We start from the raw sequence: 13922 nt of genomic DNA, 5'->3' as shown, positions 1-13922 counted from the left end.
GCTTGGCTCTAACAACATTCATGAAAAGAGGACACAGTCACATGGCCATAATAGTGTCCCTAGATACAATGAATTGACTGATGTTGAAATCATTGTATGAGATGTGTTCGGTTAATCAAATGAAATAGTTGGTTCAAAGCTTAGTCTACCATGAAATTTCGATTAACTTTAACATATTTTCACTAAGTGAAGGTTCAATCATAAGATACTTTCATTTATGCAAATTGATTTCCAAGAATATCAAATTCTAAAATATTTTGAAAATGGGAGGAGATTGTTGGAATATTTTCAAATATTTATAGTGTTCCAATAACTATAAATGAATGGGTGTAATTAATCAAAAGATTATTTTATTTTATTTTTTGAAAAAGAATTATAACTATTTAAATAATATTATTTGAATAGTTATAATTAAATGAATAATTATGTGTTTATTTTAAAGACATTATTATTCAGAAAGACACCTATTGATGAAAGATGTCTCTATGAAGAGACATGAAAATTTCTATAAATAGGAATGAGATTTCATTTGGAAATCATACCAACAAATTCTAATATTCTTTCTTTCCTTCATTCGTTTTCTAATATTATTAGATTATTCTATAAAGTATTACTGCAGAAATCCTTTATAGAAATTGAGTTTCTTGTCATACATTGTTCAGTGTGTAGTAGGCTATTCTGTGCAAAACGCAAATAGTCATTGGCTTCATTGTATCCTCGAGGTTAATTAGCTTGGAACTCATTTGCACACTGAAGATAGGTGGGGGCGAATATAACCTTAAAGATAGTGGCTTGATACATGCCTTGGAGCGTTGTCCTATTTCTTCTTTTGTTCGAGTTCCGTTCGTGTGTTCAAAATTTTCTTCATCGGAGATTTGTACTAAAAGTTAGGAATTGCACACTAGCATAACTATTTACCTTGGATGTAGAATTGTGTGTTGGTAATTTTTGAAGTATGTGAGCATGCTTAATAGATCTATGTATGTTATATGATATATTGGATTAGAGAAATTAGGCTAAATGCGAGAATTGGTATGCTTGGAAATGTGATAAAGTGTCATATGTAGTTTTGGGCTGGTTTCTGCAGAAATTATAGACGACGTCGCGATGACGTTGGAATGACATTACGATGAGGTATTAGTGTCACAACGAGGAATTTCACGTGGTCGCGACATGACATACTGAGTGATTGAACCATGTTTTGATAGTTTTGCAATATAGTCTTGATTTTTATACTATGCAATCAGAGTCCTTAAATGCGATGAAGTGACTTGAAAATTTTCATGATTAAGTCCTATTTGGTTAATTTCATAATTTTACTCTCGATTTTACAAAGAGGTTTTTCAAACTATTTTACTAAACTTACGAATTAGCCCTTAAATCTTTGTTTTGTAATTAAATGAGTCTTTCTTATCATTTTAATCTGTTTCTTTTAAATATAGTCTAATTTCAAATGCTTTAAAATGTATATATGCTTAACTTGTTGAGTTATGTATGATTTATATATCGCATGAGAAAATATGAATTTACCCTTGTTGTTGTCTTGTTTAGAGTAGCTCAACGGAAGCATGATTTAGAGTTTATATGTTTACCCTGGACTATATGATTGATGCTTATACATGTAAATATGTTGTGTGAATATTAAAAGGTGTGAACGGTTTTTGTGCTGTGATTGGTGGTCGGTAAGGAGAATCACATAAGTGGATAATGAGACATTTTGGATTTGGGTCGGACCGTCCCAAACGGGTTTGGGGGGCTATAGTAATTATTAATTATGCTTGGTTGATAGGGACGATTGGTGGCTTGATTTGTAATCCGAGTTTTTGAGTACATTTTTTCCTATTAATGAAATATTTTTTATTATAAATATATTTTTTATATAATATAAATTATTACCATTATGTGTTTTATTTACATTATAAATCAACCACGTGAGCTATTTGAACTTAAAATGCAGTTGATTAAGGTTTTCTTTGGTTCAGCGTTTAGCTATAGTGAGGCACAATTGGAGTAACTTTTTCACTTCAAACGCACTTAAATATTGTTTGGATGGACTGGTGTAGTGTAGTTCAACATTTGAAATCTTATTAGAGAGTCAGTTTGTGAACTGAAGCTTGGACCTCCAGTATAGTGCAGTGAAAAAGTAAGATTTTTTTGTTTGACAATAATGCCGATACTTTTATCTATGATTTTCTCCTTTTTATCCTTAAAAGTTGAAATAATTTTTTGCCCAATCTTATATGTTTTCATGTTTGAGAAACTTTACCATATTATTGAAGTTTTTTCCTTGCTCTGTTGCTCAATTCAGGATTGTAGTTAGAGGTGTTCATGGGTCGGGCTACCTGGCTCGGCTCGAAGGCCCGCTCGAAATGTGGGAGGGTTTGGGCAAAAATACAGGCCCGAAAAATGGGCTTGGACAAAAAAATAAGGCTTGTTTAAACAATGGGCCGGGCCTCAGGTAAGGTATTTTTAGCCCGGGCCTAGCCGAATTCACTAAAGGACAAAAATATCTGTATTTTTTTTATTTTTGAATGTTATTTTCTTGTTGTTTTCTCCCTATTTTGCTACCATTTTACTATTATGTTACTACTATTTTGTTGTTATTGTTTAGATATTGTATAAAACTTATTTTCTTGTTAATTTTTTATTATTTTAAAGGCATTTGTTAATTTTTTTATTATTTTAGAGGCATTTACTTGTTAAGTTGCAACTATCTTAGTGTTATTTAAGTCTACATATTTTTTAAAATTTATTTTTAATTTGTTGGGAAATTTTTATTTTGATATTTTTAGTATTTTTGATGTATTATATATATATAAAAATAATACAAGTGGGCCGGGCCAGGCCCGAGTTTTAGTACTTTTATCGGGGTCGGTCTTGGGCAAAATTTTAGGCCCGTTTTTTGGGCCCGGCCCGGGTCCAATAAATGGGCATGATTTTTAGTTGAGCCCGGCCCAACCCGGCTCATGAACACCTCTAGTTGTAGCTGCAACTTGATTCAAGCATTAAAGGATTTTTTTTCATGTATTTAGGTGTTGTTTACATAATATTCATGATTTAGATAATTTTTTTTGTTGAGTTTATGATTTTTTTTTGTTTGATATTGTTTTTCTCTACTGATTTTATTCTAATTTTGCTGGATTTTATTGTTTGTTGCTTTGGTTTGTTGCTATGCTATTTTGATCTGTACACTACCTTTTAGTTTCTTGGTTATATTGGTAAAATCCATATTCGGCACTTTCTCAAGCTTATACTTGAGGTGCTCCTCCAACATCACTATCTCATTAGCCAATCCAAGCTCTTAAAATAAAGGAATCAAACAATATGACAAATAAGTTGTTCCCGTACGTAAAATGACTAGCTAATTAGAATTTAGAAACTACAGTGCCTTTGACTCTGACATTGAAAAAAAAGTGAAGAGTTCGATTAGTTAGAATCTTCAACCTTTGTTAGATTCCAACCAATTATCATTTCTTTAATTAAAATATATTTCATGTCATCATAATAATCATTTCATGTTAAATAGTCAAAGGTTTCTTAAGCTTTAACTTATTCAATCCCATGCATCGATATATACATATATTTGTGAACAAATGCGTGGATGTATATATACCATGATATTTTGAGATATATGTTTGCTTGTATTTGTTATAATGGTGATCTATAAATGATGCTTATTATGATATACATATGTTTATGGTTTTATGTGGTTGTCATTTAAAATCGAAATAATAATAGATGGTAAAGAAACGAAATTTTTTGGAAGGCTATAGTACCTTAGCAACAAAAGCTATTTAGGATGATGAGAAGACATTGATATTTTGTGAACTTTGCATGAATGAAGTCAATGCCGGTAATAGGCCGGTAATAGACCGGTAATTCACCTAAACTCAAAAGGATGGGAAAATGTTATTACTATTTTTCAAGCAAGAACACAAAAATTATGGAAAACCTCAATTGAAAAATAAGTGGGATACATTAAAAAAGGAATAGAGGTTATGGATGGAGTTGCTTAAGGAACTACTAGTCTGGGACGGTGTTCATTTAAAAAGACTGTCGATGCTACTGAAGAATGGTGGGCTGAAAAAATACAGGTTAATGTTAACTTTATCAATATTTTATGTAACACCCCTTACCCGAGTTCGAGGTCGGGACTAAGAACGAGGCATTACCATACTTAACCACATGTATACAATCGTTTTCGAGTCACCAAGACTTGATCAAATTTAAAACTTTTTCTAACCTTGTTTAAAACTCCTTAATGTGGGCATACGAGGCCTCAAACTCTCATTGGAAACCATTCGGAACTAACTCAGGTCCTTAACCCGACTTAATAAAAATAACCCTTGAAAAAGGGCACATGCCTGTGTGAAAGGGTAACACGCCCGTGTTGGTGGCCCGTGTGACACACACGGACTAAGCCTCTAGGGACACGCCTGTGTGAATTAAATTCCAAATTCAAACCTACAAGGGTTTTCACACAGCTTAACACACGCCCGTGTCCTAGCTCGTCTCTAAAAACAATGACATTCTGTTTCTGACGTTAGCAATCCTTAAGGGTCACACGGCCAAGGTACACGCCCGTGTGCTAGGCCGTGTCCTTCATACGGCTGAGATACATAGCCATGTCTCTGCCCGTGTGTTTACTACCATGCATATTGACTTAAAATATTTACGTATAAAGGACACACGGCCAGACAACACGCCCATGGGGCTGGCCATGTGCCACACACAGCCTAGACACACGCTCGTGTGTCTACCCATGTGGACAACATAGGGCTATTTATCAAGCCCTTTGCTACCCTGAAACACAAAATAATACCATCCATCATGCTAAAGACCATCGTAGTATGATTCTTCAATCCAACAACCACATCTAAGGCCTTTACACATTTCATATTTACTAAAACAACCAACAATTACTCATTCATGAAATAACTTCTTGTATTCATATAAAAACTTTCAAATTTAGCCATTTCCATGGCATTATACAAAATGAATCAAAATGCTAAAGTAGGTCAACACATTTGGCCAATTAACAATGGCACAAAATTCTAAAGTCAGGGTTCTATACATGCCATAATCAAAATAAATAGATCTAACTATACCAAGTGCTTCGATTGATAGTGTGATTGATGCCTCCGACAACCGTTGATCCATGAGCTAATTGGGCGGCACTACAAGAAAATAGAAAGAAATAGGGTAAGCATAAAGCTTAGTAAGTTGCCTACAAATAAATATAACAACAACTTTACCATTCATCATCATGCTCATAATACAAAAGTAGGCTAAACACCACTTACCCTTTATTAACCAATACAATTCACAAAATATATATTGAGCTCACGTCTCTTACATTTCAAATAGGTACCTGTATCACTCAAAATATGATTATACTTTTCTCATCTAACTTAAACTGTAATTCTCACCGTTGAACCATTTGAAAAGCTATCAGATATTCACTAAGCCTCAAATATAGGGTATAATGCCGATGCTATATCCCAGACATGGTCATACACTGGCTCATCCATCAAGTCAATGCCATGTCCTAGACATGGTCTTACACTAGCTGTCACATATCTGTGCCGATGCCATGTCCCAGACATGGTCTTACATTGGCTCTCATAATGTGGCTGATGCATGTCCCGGACATGTCTTACACTAACACATAAATAACCCGAATGTCATGGCATGAATACCCGATTTATTTCCTAAGGTTCGAACGGGAGTTCTTCTATCTCATTATTCATCATACATAATCATTTCCACAAATAAGAAATTTATGCTATATCAATTTAAACACATGTAATACAATGTAATTGTATTATTTACATACAACTTACCTCTGTATCCAAAATGTAGACGACTAGTTCAACTTAGTCCTCTTGCTTTGCTTTTCGCCGTCTAGGACCAGATTTTGTAATTCTTGATCTAAAATGATAGAAATTCATTCATCTCATCAGCATATTGCTCTAGACACTCGAGAATTCATAATTGGGCAAATTGACCATTTTGCCCTAGACTTTCACAAAATGACCATTTTACCCCTAGGTCTGAAAATCTATTTTTATCTTATTTTATCATTAATCAAGCCTAGTCGAACCCTTTTTACTCTTATAACAAAGCCAAATTTCCACTATTACACACATTTATCACTTATTTTTTTACTTATGCAAAATAGTCCCTAGTTAGGGTTTCCATGAAAACCTCTTCACAAAAGTTATTTATTACACATCCAAAACTCATATTCTTCCATAAAATTTTAATTAAAAACACATATGCTTTCATGGAAAAACCCTAGACTCTCAATCATTTTGCAAAATAGTCCCCTCATTAGAAAGCACATGTTATAAGGGTCTAAAAATGCAAAAATCATCAAGAAAAACTATCAAAAAATAGAGAGTGGCTGAAATTTTTGAAGCTTAAAACCCCCTCTTTTGTTGTATGAATGGTGGGAAGAAGATTAGAGAAAATGAAATATCATTCTCTCCTTATTCAATTTTATTTTTTTAACCAATTTAGTCACCAAAACCCACCTAACCTTGTTAAATTGGTCAAATCTTGTCCCTATGGTCAGCCAAGCTTATTTTTAAGGTTTATTTGCCCTTTAAAAACCCTAAATTTAAGTTCCATGGCAATTTAGCACCTTTAGCTATCAATTTAAGACTTTTGATCTTTATGCGATTTAGTCTTTTTTCACAATTAAGCTCACAAATGCTAAAATTACCTCGCCAATTTTTTCATGCATTCATATAATAATGCCAAAACACATAAAATAATATCAAAAATAATTTCTCTAACCTTGGGTTAGTGGTCTGAAACCACAATTCTGACTAGCCCCAAAATCGGGCTGTTACAATTCTCCCCTCTTAGGGATTGTCATCCTTAAAAATCTTACCGGTGAATAAGTTTGGGTATTGATCTCTCATAGTCTCTTCGGGTTCCCACGTGGCTTTGTCGACTCTATGTCTATGCCACAAAACCTTTACAAGTGCTACACTTTTATTCCTCAACTTCTTGACCTCTCGATCCAAAATCTTAATCAGTTCTTCACTATAGGTTATATCCGAACTTATTTAAATTTCTTCCAGTGAAATCACATGTGAGGGGTTAGATCGGTAGCGACGTAACATCGATACATGGAATACATCATGAATTTTCTCTAGCTCATGAGGCAAAGCTAATCGGTATGCTACCGACCCAACTCTCTCGGCTACCTCATAGGGTCCAATAAATCGCGGACTCAGCTTACCTTTTCTACCGAATCTAAGGACTTTCTTCCATAGGGATACTTTCAAAAACACTTTATCCCCGACTTGGAACTTGATCTCTTTCTGTATCAAGTCTGTGTAGGATTTCTATCTATCTGATGTGGTTCTCAAGCAATCACGAATCACCTTAACCTTTTCCTTAATTTCTTTGACCAAATCGACCCTGTGAATCTGATTCTCTCTCAACTCAGTCTAATATAAAGGCGTTCGGCACTTACGCCTATATAAAGCCTCATCAGGCGCCATTTTCAAACTCGACTGATAACTATTGTTGTAAGCTAATTCCACCAGCAGTAAATACTTTTCCCAACTGCCTTGAAACTTGAGAACACAATACTGTTACATGTCCTCTAATATTTGAATTACTCTTTCCGGCTGACCATCAGTTTGTGGGTGGAAAGCTGTGCTAAAATTCAATTCTATCCCTAATGCTTCTTGCAAATTCTTCCAAAACCTCGAGGTAAACCTCGGATCCCTGTCCAAGATAATTGACAAGGGCATCCCGTGAAGACTCACTATCCCGGAAACATACATATCAGCCAATTTCTCAAGGGAGTAGTCGGTACGCACTGGTATAAAATGTGCCGACTTCGTAAGCCTATCAACAATGGCCCAAATGGAATCCTTTTTCTTTGGTGTCAAAGGCAATCATCATTCACAGTCAGCTGAGTATTCATAGCCCTCAGGGCGAACAACGATTTCCTACTCAAAGCATTGGCGACTACATTCACCTTAGGATTGTACCCAAAGGAGATTGAATTAAACTTAAATTATTTTTCTACACTAATAAGGCTATATAGTACTAATTTAAAATTATATTACAAAAAACTAAATTAAAATTAATTAATTAAATTAACATAAAATTATCTAAAACAAAAATCAACCAATTAACAAACAAAATAAATTTAGAACTCAAATTTTATCAAGGTAGCTATTAATTAACTAGTTATTACCTCTCGACCTCTAACTAATTAACTAATCGACCAATACACACTTACCTGTTGGCCTCACTTTCTTGACCGGGATAAATTATGATTTACTCGGTAAACTTATCTTTCGATCTCGTTTATCCTAAATTACTTTATAGGGGTGTCACTTCCTAAGTTTTAATCACACATAATTTAAACCAAGCAACTCAGATTTAAACCCTAATTCACTCGTCAATTAGTCACACATTTGTTCGTTAATCTCCCTAAGGAAACTAGCTACTCATGGATCTAGATGCAATAATCCCTAAACTCATATTTAACATACAAAACGATAAATTAAATAAAATAAAGGAATAAGAAAATAAATCCGTTTTGATATTGATTTGTGCTCGAAAGTGAAATTTCCTTTAATAATTGCGAAGATCACTCTGATAGTAATTGGATCCAAAAAGAAATAAATAAAAACTATTAAATTAAAAGCTTAGACTGAAATTGAATCCAAGTTAAACAAGAACAAAAATTGTTTAAAGGACTAAAGTGAAATAAAATAAAAACTAAAATAAAACCCTAAAACTAACTAAGTGACTCAACATGCCTATTTATAGAGTTTATGGTCTAACCTAATTAGGGTTACTTAATAGCCCAAATTCTGATTACAATTCATTGGGTGGACTAAAATACCCATACTTAAAATCCCTAATTGTTGCCTAGTGTTGCGACACCATAAGAACTATGTCGCGACACTGCCTTCCTTTTATGGATATTTTGGCTTCGAAGTCTGATGTTTTGACACCACTCCTCGGTGTTGCGATGTTGCAATTGTCTTTCGTCTTTTTAGCCCAGAAACAATGTCTTACACACACACATACAATAAATAGAGCAGTTAAATCATCCTTACGGCCCTAGTGGCCCATTAGGTCATGACATTACTTAAAATTGTGTAAAAACTCTTATTTTTCATAATTTAAACTTAAGATATTAAAAACTGAAAATGAAATAGAAACATATAAAAATATTAGAAAACAAGCTTGTTAAGTGTAAGAAAGACCTTAATTTTCCATAACGAATTATGGTAGATCAGTGTTCTTCCAAGTAGAGCTCCTATGGGAGATGATACTCTTAATGAGGGATTTGGTGATTTAGATGAACATAGTAATTGAGAAGAAGGGTATTCCTCCTAATGAGGCACCATCAAACCCTTCTCATAAAACTTCTAATCGAAGCAAATGAACACTTATGGTTGTATACAGTAAAGGAAAAAATCAAGTTCAAGTAGAGAATCATCAGGAAAGACATTAACTACTCAGATTGAGAAGTTGTGTGAGAGTATGGCTAGTCCAAGGAAGTCGAAAAATGAAATTATTTTCCCTCGCTCTCAATATATTATTTTAGATGCAATGGATGCTTTGCATGCTGTGGGAGATGAAATTCCAAAAAAAGATGAATTGTACTTTTTTGCCATCAAAATGTTCCAAATGCCAGTGAAATGAGAGATGTTTTTGAACTTAGATCTAGATGATAGGGTTTGGTGGCTTCAACATGTGTATGTTGAAAAAAAATCTAAATGCATCATTTTCATTCATGCTAGCAACATCCCCATTTCCCTTCCAACCATTCTATCAACCACCTCCACCATAAGGTCCTTAGGATTATTAGTGTGATATGACTATGCTACTTTTTTATGTGTAAAACTAATGTATGATACTTTTTTATGTTTTGCATTTTTATGTTATGCTTTTGTTCAAGTTTCTTTGTGTTGTATAGAATGTTACAAAATATGAATTTATATTCATTTGGCTACTTTTTCAGGTTATGAATGAATTTAACAATATGTATATGAGTCTTGATATTAATTATAATACCCTTGAATTAAGTGAAGAAGCTCAACAAAGAATAGCCACAATTGTTAAACAAGTTAAGCACAACAATTATCATGAAGAGAAAGAATATATGTTACGGAAGTGTATTGGTACACCATGAAACTTATTTCACTAAAAAACTGTGTATGGATTCAAATTCTACATGTCAAATGTGGGTGGACGAAGTATTAAATGGGCATGATGATTGTTGCATGAATAGTTTTAGGATACCAAAAAATATATTTCACTGCTTGTTGCATGATTTGCCAAAAAATTATGGCTTTAAGCATGGGAAAGTTTCGGCGATGGAAAAGTTAGAATTAACATTGTACGTTCTTGGAAATAGAGAATCAAGTTCGAATGCAACAGAATGATTTCAACGATTTGAGGAAACTGATAGTAAAATTTTTACTTATATGTTGTATATATTTGCTCAAATGGAAATAAACACGAATAAACCCACTAAAGTTCAATTCGAGGAAGTATTGAATCATATTCGACATGATTCATGATATTGACCTCACTTTAAGATAAAATTAACATGATTTTTATATTTTTCAAATATAAATGATTTCTAACTTTTATCTCATTACTTGTATTTATTTTAAAGGATTGTATTGGGGTCAGATGGAACTCATATAAAAGCATGCAGTTCGCCTTCTTGTCAAATACATTATATTGGAAGGAAAGGTGAACACTTATAATATGAATATAAAAATATCTCAAAACTATTTTTGTATCTATATATTTTTAAATACAATAATAATAGAAATAATATTTGATGCACACTCAATATACGAATTTGATGCATCGGACAGAAGTACAAGACACCTAATCAATAACAAAATAAAAAAATAATGGATGACTTACAAATAAATTATAATTAATTTTTAATTATGTTTAACTAAAAAAAAGTACTTATTTATAAGTAATTTTTTGTTTTTTTTTGTTTTATTCATCGATGAAATATATTACTGTGAGATTCCTATTTTAAGAGAATAATAAATTTTAAACTTATTTTAATGAATTTCCAAATAAAATATCTAAAAAATCTAAATTTGAATTTCAACACATGCAATTCATTTTCCTATCCTTAGGGATATAATAATAATAGCAACGTGAAAGAGCATAAAAAATATGTGGAAAAGCTAGATTGAACAAGCGACAGACAAGGGGAAGCATGCCATATTTTTTCTTGGCTCGGAATTGAAGTGATATGAATAGGTATGGCAGTTAGAACCAGTTTCTTTTTTAACCTCTTTCACTCACTCTCTGTCTGTCTGCCTGTCTTTATTTCTCACACTCCAAAGGTAAAACAAAACACACACAGTTACTGGTTGTACGGAACAACGTAGGTTTTTGTAATAGTTAATAGTATTTGTTTGACTGGCGGCGCCAGCATCACCACCAAAAAGCCGAAGAAAAAGTCTCTCACATTTTCCCTTTCCTACCATTTGTCACCACACTTCTCAACTCTCTAATGCCCCTTTCTTTCTTTTCTTCTAATCTGTCTTATTTTTTTCCATCCACAAAAAACCAAGCAATGACTCTTACTAAAAACTAGGACTGCCACCTCTTTTCACCAGACAAACATCTTTCACTATACAAGAACATTCAACTCACCTTTCTTCTTCCCCGTTCTGCTTTCACTTCATTATATTTCCCAGATTTCTTTTGTGCATTTTCATTCTATGGCTTTTATTGTGGATCAACAATCAAACATCAAACACTTTTGTAAAATTTGCAAGAAAGGATTTGGGTGTGGGAGAGCGCTTGGTGGGCATATGAGGGCTCATGGAATAGGCGACGAAAGCGGCCACATTGATGGCGATGATCCTGCTAGTGATTGGGAAGACAAATTAGGGAGGAATGTGCCGCCTAGCAACAAGCGCATGTACGCTTTGAGAACCAACCCTAATCGATTAAAGAGTTGTAGGGTTTGTGAGAATTGTGGGAAGGAGTTTTTTTCATGGAAATCTTTCCTTGAGCATGGTAAATGTAGCTCGGAGGATGCTGAATCGCTGGTGTCCTCGCCAGGCTCCGACGGTGACGATGGCGAGACAAGGAGAGGTTGCGGTTGGTCAAAAAGGAAAAGATCATTTAGAGCTAACGTGGGTAATTTCAACACCATGTGCCCATCAAGCGAAGAGGAAGACCTTGCCAATTGCCTTATGATGTTATCTAATGCAACCGTCTATCCTTTTGTAACTGAGCCTGAGGAATCCTGTGCTTCCGCCAGCAAAGAAGAGGAGAGAAGAAATACAATAAATTTCATTGCTCCTATTGCATGTAGGGTACCTATGGGCAAGGCCAAAGGTGTAGCCAAAGGGTTGTTTGAGTGCAAAGCATGCAAGAAAGTGTTTAATTCTCATCAGGCATTGGGTGGACATAGGGCTAGCCACAAGAAGGTTAAGGGATGTTTCGCAGCCCGGGTTGATCATAAGCAAGCTGATGAAGACCACGATGTTATCACACACGAAGAGTTTTTCCCTACAAAATCAATGTCAACTTTGCAATTTCATCAAGGAACTAATACTCCGTTGGCTTCTCCATCCAAAAAGAAATCAAAAGTACATGAATGTTCAATTTGTTACAAGGTTTTTTCATCGGGACAAGCCTTGGGAGGCCATAAAAGGTGCCATTGGATCACTTCAAATGCACCCGACGCTTCCTCTTTGGCTAAGTTTCATCGGTTCCAAGATCAAATGGAGATGAATCAGCAAACACCAAAGTTCATCGACAATTCTGAGCCGCTCAATCTTAAGCTTGATCTCAATCTTCCTGCAGCAGGCGATCATCATGATGCTTTACGACGAAAACACGTTAATCCATCAAGTTTTAAGGTTTCAACCGGAATCTATTTACAACCTTGGTTAGGAGGAGATGATGCCAAAGAAAAGGAACATAATCAGCACCGGATGCAACAAGTTGACCATGATAACAAGTGTAATAGCTCGATGCAAAATACGGACGAGGAAGCAGACAGTATGGTGAAGTTAGCAAAACTAAGTGAATTAAAGGGCATCAATATGAGTGGATGTTCATCTCCATGGCTGCAAGTTGGGATTGGTTCAACTACTAATGTTGGCTTTGACCCTTAAGTAAGTTTTGTGATGCATTGATTGCATTATTATGAGAATATTCTCAGTTATTTTATTTTTCAACTTTTTGTAGACATTTTTTTATTTATATAATTTATAATATAAAACAAATTATAATTACAAATTTAATCAAACATGTTCATTAATGTTGACATGATTTGGTCTAACCTGAAAAGGAAATTCATAGCCATGTGACATGTAAACATAGACACTATATTTATTTTCTTTGTTTTAGTCTGTAGCATAGCCTTTAAGTTTTTCTTCATTTTAATTTTGCATTTGTTTTATAATACATTGGTATATGGACTAATTATTTTTACAACTTGTACATAAAAGAGAGAAATGGTACCCTTTGTATTCTTTTGGTCTTTACCTTCCAGATCTACTTTAAATTAATTTCTTAATTTCCCAAGTTTTGCTTGTTAAGGATGATAAGTGTTAGAGGGATGATACGGGGTACAGTCTTATCTCACTAGGCCTTAGCCATGTGCCCAATCTTTAAAACCAAAACCAAAATCCCATTGACTTGACTATGTCTCTATTTCAATTTATTCACACGAACCAACCATCATAATAACTAGTGGTAAATTTTATGTTCAACTTTCATGAGGCTAGTGGTTGAATAGTTGATTTTTTTGGTAAAGAGACACTACCAAACCTTTAGACTTTATTCACCGGCAAGATTTTCGGGGACGAAAATTCTTAAGGGATAGAATTGTAACAGCTCGATTTTGGGCTTAGTCGGAATAGTGATTTTGAGAC

At 34.1% G+C, this 13922-nt stretch overlaps 1 protein-coding gene across 1 annotated transcript; it reads left to right on the top strand.

Moving 5' to 3' along the window:
- Positions 1–11294: 11294 nt before the first annotated feature.
- LOC121231903 (zinc finger protein ZAT4) lies at positions 11295–13314 on the top strand. Its single transcript, XM_041116956.1, has one exon. It carries the CDS (start codon positions 11751–11753, stop codon positions 13158–13160), a length of 1410 nt encoding a protein of 469 aa, XP_040972890.1. The 5' UTR covers positions 11295–11750; the 3' UTR covers positions 13161–13314.
- The last annotated feature ends 608 nt before the right edge of the window (positions 13315–13922 follow it).

This window comes from Gossypium hirsutum, chromosome A07 (assembly GCF_007990345.1).
Source record: "Gossypium hirsutum isolate 1008001.06 chromosome A07, Gossypium_hirsutum_v2.1, whole genome shotgun sequence".
NCBI lineage: Eukaryota > Viridiplantae > Streptophyta > Magnoliopsida > Malvales > Malvaceae > Gossypium > Gossypium hirsutum.
Note: the sequence above shows the minus strand (reverse complement) of the source record. Positions and strands in the feature narration are given on the sequence as shown.